General features: G+C 44.8%; 1 protein-coding gene across 3 annotated transcripts in view; it reads right to left on the bottom strand.

Annotated features, from left to right (window-relative positions):
- The window catches only part of TECPR2 (tectonin beta-propeller repeat containing 2), a 133,887-nt gene that overhangs the window by 18,129 nt on the left and 101,169 nt on the right, over window positions 1-14,589 (bottom strand). For all 3 annotated transcript variants that reach the window (XM_003933371.4, XM_010343958.3, XM_074394327.1), the window contains one exon: window positions 14,395-14,543. In XM_003933371.4, the coding sequence (XP_003933420.3) occupies window positions 14,395-14,543 (149 nt within the window). The remainder of the gene's footprint in view (window positions 1-14,394; window positions 14,544-14,589) is intronic.

The raw sequence follows: 14,589 nt of genomic DNA, 5'->3' as shown, positions 1-14,589 counted from the left end.
GTGGTCCCCAGCAGCAGACAGTCCTCCCAGGCAGCAGGGAGGAGCACTCTTCCCTACTCAGAAACACTGGGCCAAACCTCTTTACTTGCTGGTCACTGAAAATGCCCATTGAGTCTGAAGTCCCAGTTCAAATACTGTCCGTCCACAGAAACCAGGTTTGGGCCCCCTGGGGCCTGCATCTTTTTCATGGTTGCATCTATAACCTCCTGCCCTGCTCTTCTTTTGGTCATTTAACTTTTAGTCACTTAACTCCAAAAACAGCTTCACTCATTTCCTTTTTTTTTTTTTTTTTGAGACAGGGTCTTACTCTGTCACCCAAGCTGGAGTGCAGTGGCATGATCTCAGCTCACTGCAACCTCCACCTCCTGGGCTCAAGCAGTGCTCCCATCTCAGCCTCCCAAGTAGCTGGGATTACTGGTGTGATCCACCAAAGCTGGCTAATTTTTTGTCGTTTTGGTAGAGATGGGGTTTCATCATGTTTCTCAGGATGGTCTCAAACTCCTGAGCTCAGGTGATCCACCTGCCTCGGCTTCCCAAAGTATTGGGATTACAGGTGTGAGCCACCATGCTCAGCCAGCTTCACTCATTTCTGTTCCCTCTGCAAATCCAACACAATGTAGGGTATCCTATAACGTTCATTAAAAAAAATTTTTTTAGCCGGGCGCGGTGGCTCAAGCCTGTAATCCCAGCACTTTGGGAGGCCGAGGCGGGTGGATCACGAGGTCGAGAGATCGAGACCATCCTGGTCAACATGGTGAAACCCCGTCTCTACTAAAAGTGCAAAAAATTAGCTGGGCATGGTGGCACGTGCCTGTAATCCCAGCTACTCAGGAGGCTGAGGCAGGAGAATTGCCTGAGCCCAGGAGGCGGAGGTTGCGGTGAGCCGAGATCGCGCCATTGCACTCCAGCCTGGGTAACAAGAGCGAAACTCCGTCTCAAAAAAAAAAAAAAAAAAAAAAAAAAATTTTTTTTTGAGACAGGGTCTTGTTATGTCACCCAGCCTGGAGTGCACTGGCATGATCACAGCTCACTGCAGCTTCAACCTCCCAAGTAGCTGGAACTACAGGCACATTCCACCACCCTGGCTAATTTTTTTTATTTTCATAGAGATAATATCCAAGCTAGTCTCAAACTCCCGAGCTCATGCAATTTACCCGCCTCAACCTCCCAAAGTACTGGGATTGTAGGGATAAGGCACCATCCCTAGCCCATTTAAATTTTTTTGTTTACATTTTAATATTTACAACAACTCTACAGAGGCCAGGCATGGTGGCTCTCTGTAATTCCAGCACCTTGGGACGCTATGGTAGGAGGCTTGCTTGAGGCCAGGAGTCCAAGACCAGCCTAGGCAATACGCCAAGACTATGTCTATACAATCTTTTTTTAAAAAAAATTAGCTAGGCGTGGTGGTGCATGCCTGTAATGTCCTAGCTACTTGGGAGGCTGAGATGGGAAGATGGCTTGACCTCGGAGTTTGAGGTTACAGTGGGCCATGATCACTCCACTGCACTCCGGCCTGGCCAACTGAGTGAGACTGTCTCTAAAAAACAAAAACAAAAACAGCTCTACAGAAGTATGCTGACATACCACGAAATGCACACATTTAAAGTACATAATTAGGTAAGCTTTGACATCTGCATACACTTACTAAGCCACTGCCACATCTCCCCTTTGAAATTTCTGTCAGGCCTTGAGTAAGCACTGATCTGTGTTTGCATTTTCTTTCTTTCTTTCTTTCTTTCTTTCTTTTTAACCATTCCGAAACATTCTTATTTTATTTTTTCTTTTCTTTTCTTTCTTTTTGTTGGTGGGGGGATGGAGTCTCACTCTGTTTCCCAAGCTAGAGTGCAGTGGTGCTATCTCAGCTCACTGCAACCTCTGCCTCCAGGGATCAAGCAATTCTCCTGTGTCAGCCTCCTGGGTAGCTGGGATTACAGGTGCACACCACCATACCCAGCTGATTTTTGTATTTTTAGTGGAGATGGGGTTTCATCATGTTGGCCAGGCTGGTCTCAAACCTCTGACCTCAGGTGATCTGCCCACCTTGGCCTCCCAAATTGTAGGCATTACAGGCGTGAGCCACCACACTCAGCCTGTGTTAGCATTTTAAAATATTTTATATAAATGAGGTTTTTTTTGGAGACAGGGTCTTGCTCTGTCACCCAGGCTGGAGTGAAGTGACAGCCATCATGACTCACTACAGTCTCTGCCTCCTGGGCTCAAGGGATCCTCCCACCTCAGCCTCCCAAGCAGCTGGGACCACAAGCGTGCACCACCATACTCAGCTACTTTTTGTATTTTTTGTACAGATGGGGTTTTGCCATGTTGCTCAGGCTGGTCTCAAACTCCTGGGCTCAAGTGATCTGTTCACTTTGGCCTCCAAAAGTATTGGGATTACAGGCATGAGCCACTGCACCTGGCCAAATTTTTTATAAACAAAATGATACAGTATGTATTCTTTGTCTGGCATCTTGACTCAGCATAATTATTTCATCAAATCTGGACAACTTTCAGCTGTATTTCTTCTTTAAATCTTTTTTTCCTGTCACCCTTCTTCCTTCTTCTAAGACTTTGATTTAATTTATGTGAGGCCACTTGAAGGGGTCTGTGCTCATCGATTCTCTGAACATTTGCCAGTCTGTTTTCTCTCTGGGCTTCAGTGTGGATGGGTTTTTCACTGCTGTGTCTTCAAGCTCACTACTCTTTCTTCTGCAATTTCTATGTTGCCATTAATCTCATCAGTGTATTTTTCAGCTCAGACACTGCAATTTTAATCTCTACAAGTTTGATTGAAATTTTGTTTTTGTTTTTTTAGAGGTGAGGTTCTTGTCATTTTGGTCAGGCTCATCTTGAACTCTGAGCTCAAGAAGTTTTCTCAGCTCAGCCTCCCAAAGTGCTGGGATTGCAGGCATGAGCCACTACACCCAGCCTGCAGGGGTCTTGTTGTTGTTGTTGTTGTTGTTGTTGTTGTTGCTGTTGTTTTGAGATGGAGTTTCGCTCTTGTTACCTAGGCTGCCAATGGCACAATCTCAGCTCACTGCAACCTCTGCCTCCCAGGTTCAAGCGATTCTCCTTTCTCAGCCTCCTGAGTAGCTAGGATTACAGGTGTGCAGCACCACGCTTGGCTAATTTGTACTTTTAGTAGAGATGAGGTTTTGCCATGTTGGTCAAGCTGGTCTTGAACTCCTGATCTCAGGTGGTCTGCCCACCTCGGCCTCCCAAAGTGCTAAGATTGTAGGTGTGAGCGCTGTGTGCCTTGCCTAGCCTGAAGTTTTTGTATCTCCCATTTTTCTGCATAACAGGTTGAATCTCTCTACTAGCTTCTTGAATACATCAGCTTGTAACAACTGTTTTAATGTCCTGTCTATGAATCTTACCATCTGTATCATTTCTGGGTCAGCTCCTACTAATGGATTTCCTCCCTCTTCATTGGAAGTTGTATTTTCCTGCTTCTCTGCTTGCCGGGTAAATGTTAATTGGTTGTCCATGTGAATTTTACCTTGTTGATGTTGGATATTTTTGCAATCTGTAAATATTCTTGAGCTTTGTCCTGAGAAGCTGTTAAGTTACTCTGAAACAGTTTGATTATTCAGAGTCTTGCTTTGAAACTCCGGTAGGTGGGACCAGTGCTGCATTTAGTGTCAGGCTAGTTCTGCTCCGTATCTGAGGCAAAACACTCCTGGGTATATGACCTACTTATGGGTGCATGTGATCCATCCAGCAGAAGACCCCCTGGCTGGTCACAGGAAATTGTGTCACAGGCTTCTTCCTCAAACATGGTCTAACCAGGCCACTTGCCTGGCTTCAAGCTCTTTGAGCTTTTCAGGGGCAATGCCAATGTATCAGATCAGGACTCCCTGCTCCGGCCTGTGCTGGCCTCCCAGTATAGCCCCTCCCTGCACCCTGGGCAAGGGCGACTTCTGCTGAGTGCCTATACCTCCTGTCCCCTCTGCTTAGAACACCCTCTATCCTGCTGCCACACTGCTACTTGCCTTTCTTGTACCAGTGCCGCCTCCTTTGAGATCCTCTGACCACGCCAAGGCCCTCTCCAGCGGGAGTTATGGCACTCTGCCTGCAGCTCTAGAAGCACAGGGGCCAGGAGTTTGCATGTGTATCTCTAGGGTAGCCTGTGAGTATCCCTGGTTGGGACTGCCTTTGCCACTGCTCTGTATACTGTGGGCCTTGAAGATGAGGGGCTGAGGAGTCCAGGCACAACCACTGGCCACCCTGAGACCAGGAACCTCGCTTTTGCCAGGTCTTGCTTTCTCACCTGCAGAGGTTGAGTGGCAAGGTTATGTTTTCCAGTCTCCTCCTAGCTCTAAAATCTTGGGGGAGAGGGAAGGAGGGACCTACTAGGGTTCAGCTTTATATGAGCTGGGTAGGTCAGAGACGTGCCTTGGAGAAGAAAGGTTGTTCACCGACCCACAGAAGATGGGTCCCCTGTAAAATACACATATTTTTCTCCCCGATTATGAAAAAAAATTTTCTGTCCGTAATGGGAAAATATGGTAAATACAGAAGAGTACTGTAATCACTCATAATCCCTGGATCAAAATAGTCATCTTTGCTGTAGTTTCTTCTAGGTTTTCAGTGGGAAGTTATTATTTATTTATTATTATTTTATTTATTTTTAAATTCATTTTTAAGTGATGGCTTTTTTTTTTTAACTGTACTTTAGGTGCTGGGGTACATGTGCAGATCATACAGGACTGCTGTATAGGTACATACATGGCAAGGTGGTTTACTCTCTCCATCCCGTCACCTATATCTGCCATTTCTCCCCATGTATTTTTTATGTTTATTAATTGAGTAAGACAGAGTTTTGCTCTGTTGCCCAGGCTGCAGTACAGTGGTGCAATCACAGCTCACTACAGCCTTGATCTTCTGGGCTCAAGTGATCCTCCCACCTCAGCCTCCCAAGTAGCTGGCACCACAGGTCTAAGCCACGACACCTGGCTAATTTTTTAAATTACTTGTAGCAATGGGGTCTCACTATGTTGCCTAGGCTGATTTTGAACACCCGGGCTCAGGTGATCCTCCCACTTTTGCCTCCCAAAGTGCTGGGATTATAGGCATGAGCCACTGCACCCAGCCTCGTGGGACTTTAGTTTTGTTTTACAAAATTGGAAGCACACCATAGCTTCCATTTCAGAATCCACCATAAGCACAGTACGAACAGACACCTCTTCTACTCAAGCACATGGAGCATACAGAATGAGAGAATTCACACCAACTATGCTTGCGTGAGAGGTACCTCTAACACGGACAGAAAATTCTCTAACTCAAACAGCAAACTCCAGACTCTGAGGATGGTAAACACACTATCGATATTTTCTTCAAACCCTTCCAAGTGTTAGCAAGTCTGAAAACTGAGCCATTTGTTTTGAGTACTTTGTTAAAACTTTACTGCAAAACTACTACAGGAGGGGTATCTTCCCAGAGAAGAGAATAAGAGAAACTAAACAGCGAAGCTGATACTAATTTTAAGATTTCTGTGGCTTCATTTCATTCATGTGCCATGAGTATCTATCCCCTGCCTCCATTTCTATTTCCAGTGCAAATACATCCTCTGTGCAGATGAAGAAGCTCAAGTCGAAGAACAAATAAAACAAGGTGGAAAGACGTTAAACATAATCAAAATATGAACCCACCCGTTCTCCAATCCTCAGAGTCAACCAGCTCATCCCACATGCCAGTCCTGTGAGTGAACCCCCATCTCTCCTCACTCCTGGACTCATTTTCAGTACCCTCTGCCATTTAAAGATTCGAGTGTGTAGGCTTTGTCCTAAAATACCACGTGTGAGGTCCCTGAGCCTAGGACATGCTGCCATAACCTGGTGCTTGCTGCCATCCTGTAGATGGTCCTGGCCCAGGCCGTGGACTCAGAGCCATGGGAAGGGCAGAGGCAGGTGTCACACACCTGGGTCTATGTCCTAGTCCTACTGCTTGACTGCTATGAGGCTGCAGGTAACCTTCTGAACCTCTGAGCTAGGGTTTTCTCCTCTGTCAAATGGGGACAGAAGCAGCCACTCCCCAGGCTGATGTGAAGACCGATGGATAGGTGTGCTTCAGGCATTAGCCTGGCACAAGGTGACTGCATGGCAGCAAAGCCTGTCTTCACTTCTGATCTCAGCAAACAACCGTCAGTGCCAGCAGCCCGGGAGAAGCGCCTTCCTCAGCCCAGGGGAGCCTCAGCAGGGGCAGCACCTGTGAGCTGGGGGCCTGGGTCCCTGCCTGGGCTTGACACACACCAGGTTTGGGTTCCTGGGCAAGTTGATCAACTGTCTGGGTAGCAGATTTCCTTGTAAAGTAGGGAGAACTATTCTAGTTTCTGACTTGCCTATTTTCTGGGGTAAAAAAGGGTTAAGGATAAGGCAGTGCTTGGCAAAGTGCAGTAGAAAGATCTATGCTCATGTGAAGCCTGATTTCTTTCCCACAGGAACCAACTTGAAAAGCAGTTTGTATCTACAGAATCCATGGCAAAGTGAATGTCTTCTATAGCACACTAAAAGCTAACTGAATGAGAAAATGTGGCTCTATTCAGCAGAACTACCTGAAATAGTTAATGCTTAACATCCCATTTAGCAATCACTACTTTATTCAGAGCACAGCTCTGAGGTCCTTTCATGTGAATTTGTTCTATTTTGGCCATTTTCCTGGGCAAAGCTGTTGATCACCACAGTCAATAGAGCACTTTAAGCCAAGTTCTCTTCCCCCATTTTAGCTCTGCTTCTTAGAAGTTATTCTAGAGTCGGCCGGGCACGGTGGCTCAAGCCTGTAATCCCAGCACTTTGGGAGGCTGAGGCGGGTGGATCACGAGGTCGAGAGATCGAGACCATCCTGGTCAACATGGTGAAACCCCGTCTCTACTAAAAATACAAAAAATTAGCTGGGCATGGTGGCATGTGCCCGTAATCCCAGCTACTCAGGAGGCTGAAGCAGAAGAATTGCTTGAACCCAGGAGGCGGAGGTTGCGGTGAGCCGAGATCACGCCATTGCACTCCAGCCTGGGTAACAAGAGTGAAACTCTGTCTCAAAGAAAAAAAAAAAAAAAAGAAGTTATTCTAGAGTCTACATGGAGACAGGGACAGGAATTTGTGGTTGGACACAGTTCTTCATGTAACCCTTTTGCTAGATCCTCATGGCTGCAGAGAGGTGCACACAAGCCGAGGCAAGGGTGGCTCCAGCCCCACTGAGGGCTGAGCCTGGCAGCTCCCTGCCTGCCCTCCTCTCCTGCATCCTGGCCTCTGGCTTGCTAGGAAAAGGAGGAGGCAAGGCATACGGGCGCTCAACCCACTCAACAACTTTCTTTGCCACAACATGTCCTGCAAATCTTGCTCTTGCACTCAGCAGCCCTTTACTAACACTGGCCTGCCTCTGGACTGGGATCCTACAAACTTTATTGTCCAATGTTACCACAGGTCTTCCACATGTACGTGATAATTGTGACAAATATTCCTTGGAGCTACCAGAGGAATATCTCCATCAAGCAAAGCACTGTGCACAAGAATGTGTAGAGGAAGTAACAGAGTGGAAATAGAAGAAACAGAACAGAAAAACAACAGAGAAAAAGCACGAAAACCAAAAGGAGGTATTTTGAAAAGAGTGGCAAAATTGACAAACCTTTAGCCAGACTGACTAAGAAAAAATAAGAGAAGATTCAAATTACTGTTATTATTCGAGTCTTCTGTGGCCCAGGCTGGAGTACAGTGGCACCTGGCAATAAAACTGGCAATCACAGCTCACTGCAGCCTTGAATTCCTGGGCTCAAGCAATTCTCCTACCTTAGCCTCCTGAGTAGCTGGGACTACAGATGCACTACCAGGTCCAGGTTATTTTATTTATGTATTTATTTTGGTGGAGATGATGTCTTGCTATGTTACCCAGGCTGGTCTTGAACTCCTAGGTTCAAGTAGTCTTCCTGCCTCAACCTTCCAAAGTGGGATTACAGATGTGAGCCACTGTGCCCAGCCAAGTCAAATTATTAAAATCAGAAAGAGGGGACATTACCACCAACTTCACAGAAATAAAAAGTATTGCAGAAGAATACTATGAACAATTGGATCCCAAAAAATTAGATAAAATAGATGAAATGAACAAATTCCTAGAAAAAATAAAATACTCAGATTGAATCAAGAAGAAATACAGGCCAGACGCAGTGGCTTATGCCTGTAATCCCAGTACTTTGGGAGGTTGAGGTAGGTGGATCACTTGAGGTTAGGAGTTCAAGACCAGCCTGACCAACATGGTGAAACCCCGTCTCTACTAAAAATACAAAATTTGCCAGGTGTGGTGATACATGCCTGTAACCCCAGCTATTTGGGAGGCTGAGGCAGTAGACTTGCTTGAACCTGGGAGGCGGAGGTTGCACTGAGCTGAGATGGCGCCATTGCACTCCAGCCTGGACAACAAAAGTGAAACTCCATCTCAAAAAGAAAAGAAGAAGAAGAAGAAATAGAATAGAAAATGCTGAATGAATAGGCTGGGCACAGTGGGTCATGCCTATAATCCTAGCACTTTCGGAGGCTAAGGCAGGTGGATCATTTGAGGTCAGGAGTTCAAGACTAGCCTGGCCAACATGGTGAAACTGTCTCTACTAAAAATACAAAAATTACCCAGGTGTGGTGGTGCATGTCTGTAGTCCCAGCTACTAGGGAGGCTGAGGCAGGAGAACTGCATGAACCAGGGAGATGGAGGTTGCAGTCAGTTGAGATCATGCCAATGCACTCCAGCCCGAGTGACAGAGTGAGATTCCATCTCAAAAAAAAAAAAAAAAAAAAAAAAAAATCTGAATAGACCTATAACGAATAAAGAGATTGAACCAGTAATCAAAAAAATTTCCCACAAAAAATGCTGAGGCCTACATGGCTACATGAATTAATGGATGGGATGATGAATTCTAACAAATGTTAAAAAATAACACTAATCTTTCCAAAAGCAGAAAAGAAGGAAACACTTCCCAATGCATTCTACGAGGCCAGCATTACCTTGATACCCAAACCAGACAAACACATGAAAAGAAAACCAAAGACCAATATCTCTCATGAATACAGACACAAAATTCTCAACAAAACTTTAGCAACCCAAAGCCAGCAACATATACATACAAAGGATTACATGTCATGACCAACTGGGATTTATCCCAGGAATGAAAATAATGAAAACGTGTTTCAACATATAAAACTCCACCAGTACAATGTATCATATTAATAAAGGAAAAAACCCACATGACCATATCAATAGGCATAGAAAAAGCATTTGACAAAACCCAACACCCTTTCATCATAAAAAACACTCAATAAACTAGGAACAGAAAGAAACTCCTGGAATTCCTTCTAGAGATAGAAGGGAACTTCGACTTAATAAAGGGAACCTAAGAAAACACAAAGCTCGCGTCGTGTGTGTGTGTGTGTGTGTGTGTGTGTGTGTGTATTTTTTTTTTGAGATGGAGTTTTGCTCTTGTTACCCAGGGAATGCAATGGGCGATCTCAGCTCACCACAACCTCCGCCTCCCAGGTTCAAGTGATTCTCCTGCCTCGGCCTCCCGAGTAGCTGGGATTACAGGCATGCACTGCCATACCCGGCTAATATTGTACTCTGAGTACAGGCAGGGTTTCTCCATGTTGGTCAGGCTGGTCTCAAACTCTTGACCTCAGGTGATCCGCCTGCCTCAGCCTCCTAAAGTTCTGCGATTATAGGCATGAGCCACCTTGCCCAGCTGCTCACAACACATTTAATGGTACAAAACTGGATGCCTTCCCCTTAAGATCAGAAACAAGACAAGGATGCCCACTCTCACCACTTCTATTCAACACCGTACTAGAAATTCCAACCAGGGCAATCAGGCAAGACAATAAAATAAAATACATCCAGAGAGGAAGGAGGAAGTAAAATTATCTCTATTGGCAGCCCATATCAGAAGCCATTATCTCATCTATGGAAAATGCAAAGGAATCTACAAAAACTTGTTAGACCCAATAAACAAGTTTAGCAAGGTTGCCAGACACCAGATCAATATACAAAAACCTATACTAGCAATGAGCAATCTGAAAATGAAGAAAACAATTACATTTACAATAGTATCCAAAGAAATAAAGAACTTAGAAATAAACTTAACAAAACCAGTATAAAACATATACTCTGAAAGCTACAGAACATTGGTGAAGGAAAGTAAAGAAGATCTAAATAAATGGAAAGAAATCCCATGTTCACAGACTGGAACCTTTTCCAAATTGTTCTACTGATTCAACACGATTCCTTTCAAAATTCCAGTTACTTTTTTTTCCCAGAAATTGACAAACTTATTCTAAAATTCACATGGATGTAGGAGGGACTTCATACATAGCCAAAACAATCTTGAAAAAGAAAAAGTTGGAGGACTCATACTTCCTGATTTCAAAATTTACGACAAAGCTAACTAATCAGGACAGTGTAGGATAAGGAAAGACACACAGATCACTGGTATAGAACTAAGAGTGCAGTAGTAACCCCTTATATTTATGATCAATTGATTTTGACAAGGGTGTTAAAATAATTTAATGCAGACATAATAGTCTTTTCAATAAAGGTGCTGGTACAATTGGATATCCACATGTAAAAGAATTCATTTGGATACATATCTCATACCATATACAAAAATTAACTCAAAATGGATGAAGCATTTAATGTAAGAGCTAAAACTATAAAACTACTGGAAGAAAACAGGGGTAAATCTTTGTGACCTTAGATTAGGCAACTAAAAACAGAAGCAACTGAAGAAAAAATCAACTGGACTTCATAAAAATAAAAATATTTGTGCATCAAAGATCATAGAGAAAGTAAAAGACAATGCACAGAATGGAAGAAAATACTTGCAAAGCATATATCTCATATTGGTCTAGTACCCAGAATACATAAAGAACTCTTATGGCTGGGCGTGTAATCCAAGCACTTTGGAGGCCAAGGTGGGCGGATCACCTGAGGTTGGGAGTTCAAGACCAGCCTGACCAACATGGTGAAACCATGTCTTAAAAAAAAAAAAAAGAACTCTTTTTTTTTTTTTTTTTTTTTTTTTTGAGACGGAGTTTTGCTCTTGTTACCCAGGCTGGAGTGCAATGGCGCGATCTCGGCTCACCGCAACCTCCGCCTCCTGGGTTCAGGCAATTCTCCCTCCTCAGCTTCCTGAGTAGCTGGGATTACAGGCACGCGCCACCATGCCTAGCTAATTTTTTGCATTTTTAGTAGAGACAGGGTTTCACCATGTTGACCAGGATGGTCTCGATCTCTTGACCTCGTGATCCACCCGCCTCGGCCTCCCAAAGTGCTGGGATTACAGGCTTGAGCCACCGCGTCCGGCAGAACTCTTATATAAAACTCAACAATAAGGGCTGGATGCAGTGGCTTACGCCTGTAATGCTAACAATTTGGGAGGCCAAGGCAGGTGGATCACCAAAGGTCAGTAGTTTGAGACCAGCCTGGCCAATATGGTGAAACCCCGTCTCTACCAAAATTACAAAAAAAATTACCTGGGCATGGTGGCACATGCCTGTAGTCTCAGATGCTTGGAAGGCTGAGACAGGGGAATTGCTTGAATCCAGGAGGTGGAGGTTGTAGTCAGCCAAGATTGCACCATTGCACTCCAGACTGGGCAACAAAGGCAAAACTTTGTCTCAAAACAAAAAAAAATTGGATACAATTTGTTTTTGGTGAGGATGGGAAAAACAAAAACTCTTGTGTCTTGCTGGTGGAACATAAAATGGTGTGGCCACCGTGAAAAATACTTTGACATCCTTAAAAATTTCAACGTGGCCGGGCGCGGTGGCTCATGTCTATAATCTCAGCACTTTGAGAGGCTGAGGCAGGCGGATCATGAGGTCAGGAGTTTAAGACCAGTCTGACCAATATGGTGAAACCCCGTCTCTACTAAAAATACAAAAATTAGCCAGCGGCCGGGCGCGGTGGCTCAAGCCTGTAATCCCAGCACTTTGGGAGGCTGAGGCGGGTGGATCACGAGGTCGAGAGATGGAGACCATCCTGGTCAACATGGTGAAACCCCGTCTCTACTAAAAATACAAAAAACTAGCTGGGCGTGGTGGCGCGTGCCTGTAATCCCAGCTACTCAGGAGGCTGAGGCAGGAGAATTGCCCGAACCCAGGAGGCGGAGGTTGCGGTGAGCCGAGATTGCGCCATTGCACTCCAGCCTGGGTAACAAGAGCGAAATTCCGTCTCAAAAAAAAAGGAAAAAAAAAAAAAAATTAGCCAGGTGTGGTGGCAGACGCCTGTAGTCCCAGCTACTGGGGAGGCTGAGGCAGGAGAATCACTTGAACCTGGGAGGCAGAGGTTGTAGTGAGCTGAGATCGCCCCATTGCACTACAGCCTGGACGAGAGGGAGACTTCATCAAAATATTAATAATAAGTTCAATACAGAATCCCCATATGACCTGCAGTTCCACTTACAGGCAGACACGCAATAGAACTGAGAACATACATCCTCCCTAAAGACTTGGACACAGATGCTGACAGCAGCATTATTCACAGTAGCCAATAAGCAGAAACAATCGAAATGTCCATCCACTGGTGAAATGATAAACTGATGTGGCCTATCCATACAACAGAACTGTTATTTAGTGGAAAAAAGTAATTAAGAACCGATAGATCTACAACATGGATGAACTCTGAAACATGATACAAAGTGAAAGATGTCAGATAAAAAAGGCCACATATTATGTGATCCAATTTATATAAAATGTCTAGAATAGGCAAAGCCATAGAACTAGAAAGTAGATCAGTGGCTGCCATGGGCGGAGGGGCTGGGGGTTCTGTGAGAGCAGGCAGTGACTGCTAATGGGTAAGGGTTTTCTTTTTTTTTTTTTGGAGTGATGAAACATTCTGGAATTGGCTAGTCCTAACTTGCACACTCTGTGAATATGCTAGAAACCCTGAGCTGCATACTGTAGAAGGCTGAATTTTTATGCTACTTCCTTTTATAACTTAAAAGGAAGAATATAAAGGATTAGAAAAAAAAAAAAGGAACGTATTGACAGTGATGTGTCAGAGGAGTCCACTTGGGTGAAGGTAACCAGAGAATTTAAGAACAATAATGAAACTAACAACAAGCAGCTTGCTTTTCATCCTCACTGCACCCCAGTAGTGCTGAACAATGGCAGTCAAAAAGGCTCCTCTCTGCAGGGCGGATTGCTCTCTGTATACCACTGTGAGTACGTCACTGTCCGTGAGGGATAAGGGAGCCTGCGTTATAATTCATTATGTACAACCTCATGTTTGCACAGTGCTGTATCATTTGCAAAGTGCTGTCAGAGACATTATCATCCCCATAAACCTGTGGAGGAGGAAGACCCACCAACGAAAACGAGAAGCCTCCCTGTGGCCATGACTGCTAGTGGTGGCCTCCACAGAGCTCTGGAGCCGAATGCTGATTTCAGTAAAGGGTTTCCCACCAGCCACACTCCCCAGGGCTGGTGGGCAGGACTGGTGTCCTCAGCCCTGAGGCCTCACCATGCCCAGAACGTGGATAGTTACCCACAAAGGCATTTACCCGACTTTATCTCTTTTGTGACTCCACTGAAGGTTTCTCTGCCCAACAAGGAATCATTCCTCCCTCCCCACTGCTGCGTCCACATTCGGCACCTTCACCTGTTTCCCAGCAGTTACCAAAGGGGCCTAGCAGGAGTCTGGGAAAACAAGTGTCAGAGAACCACAGCCCCTAAAAAAACCCAAAAAACAAAAAAAAGAACAGAAAACCACAGCCCCTAGTTATGAACTGCAACAGAAATCTATTCAGCCTGGGAACCACGTCGGTGGGATCTTCAAGGGTAACTAGATAGTACATTAAAATCAGACTTCTGCTTGTGAGCTGAGGGCTGGAAGAGTCAGGAGAACACAGACCCTCTCCTGGGATGTGCTGTCAGCTGAAACGCGGCAGGAGCTGGCCAGGGGTGGGCTAGGCAGGAAATGGAATTTCTTCAACAAACCGGGAGAGGCACTTGGCATTTTCTCCATGACAAGAATCGAAGTGACTTTTACTTTCTTCTTTATACTTTTGGGTACTGATTTATTATCACTGTTATTATTATAAAATAGAGGTTCCAATATATATAGGCAGATTTTAAAAGTAAAATTCACTTAGTAAAAAGTCAGAAACAAAATATTTTAATTTTGAAAGAGAAAAAATACGTGTTGACTCCTAATCTGTAACAATCTGTTCAGCTCTAAACTTCACAAATACTGAATTCCAACTGTGATGTCCGTGAGCGAGAGTGTGGAGACCCTGGGGGCATGGCTCCTGGCATTTGCTGGGAGGCCTCTAGAGGCTGTGGGGATCTTTTTCCCCAGTCCCAGCATCCTCAGTTTCTGTCTTACTGAAGAGTGAGTTCCCACCAGCTAACTTATGCTTACCTGGACAGGTGGCTCAATCATTATCCAGGCTGGAAGCATGAGACTGGGATTGAGAGGCTGAGTCCCTACACGGAAGTAGACTCCACCCCTGGAATCACAGGCCCAGATGTGCTGATTTCCACATGCCAAGCTTGTCAACTTTACAGCTCCTATAGACAAAGAAAAGTACACACATCGTAATTACGTTTTGTACAA

This window comes from Saimiri boliviensis, chromosome 2 (assembly GCF_048565385.1).
Source record: "Saimiri boliviensis isolate mSaiBol1 chromosome 2, mSaiBol1.pri, whole genome shotgun sequence".
Lineage (NCBI taxonomy): Eukaryota > Metazoa > Chordata > Mammalia > Primates > Cebidae > Saimiri > Saimiri boliviensis.
This window is presented reverse-complemented; position numbering and strand designations above follow the sequence as displayed.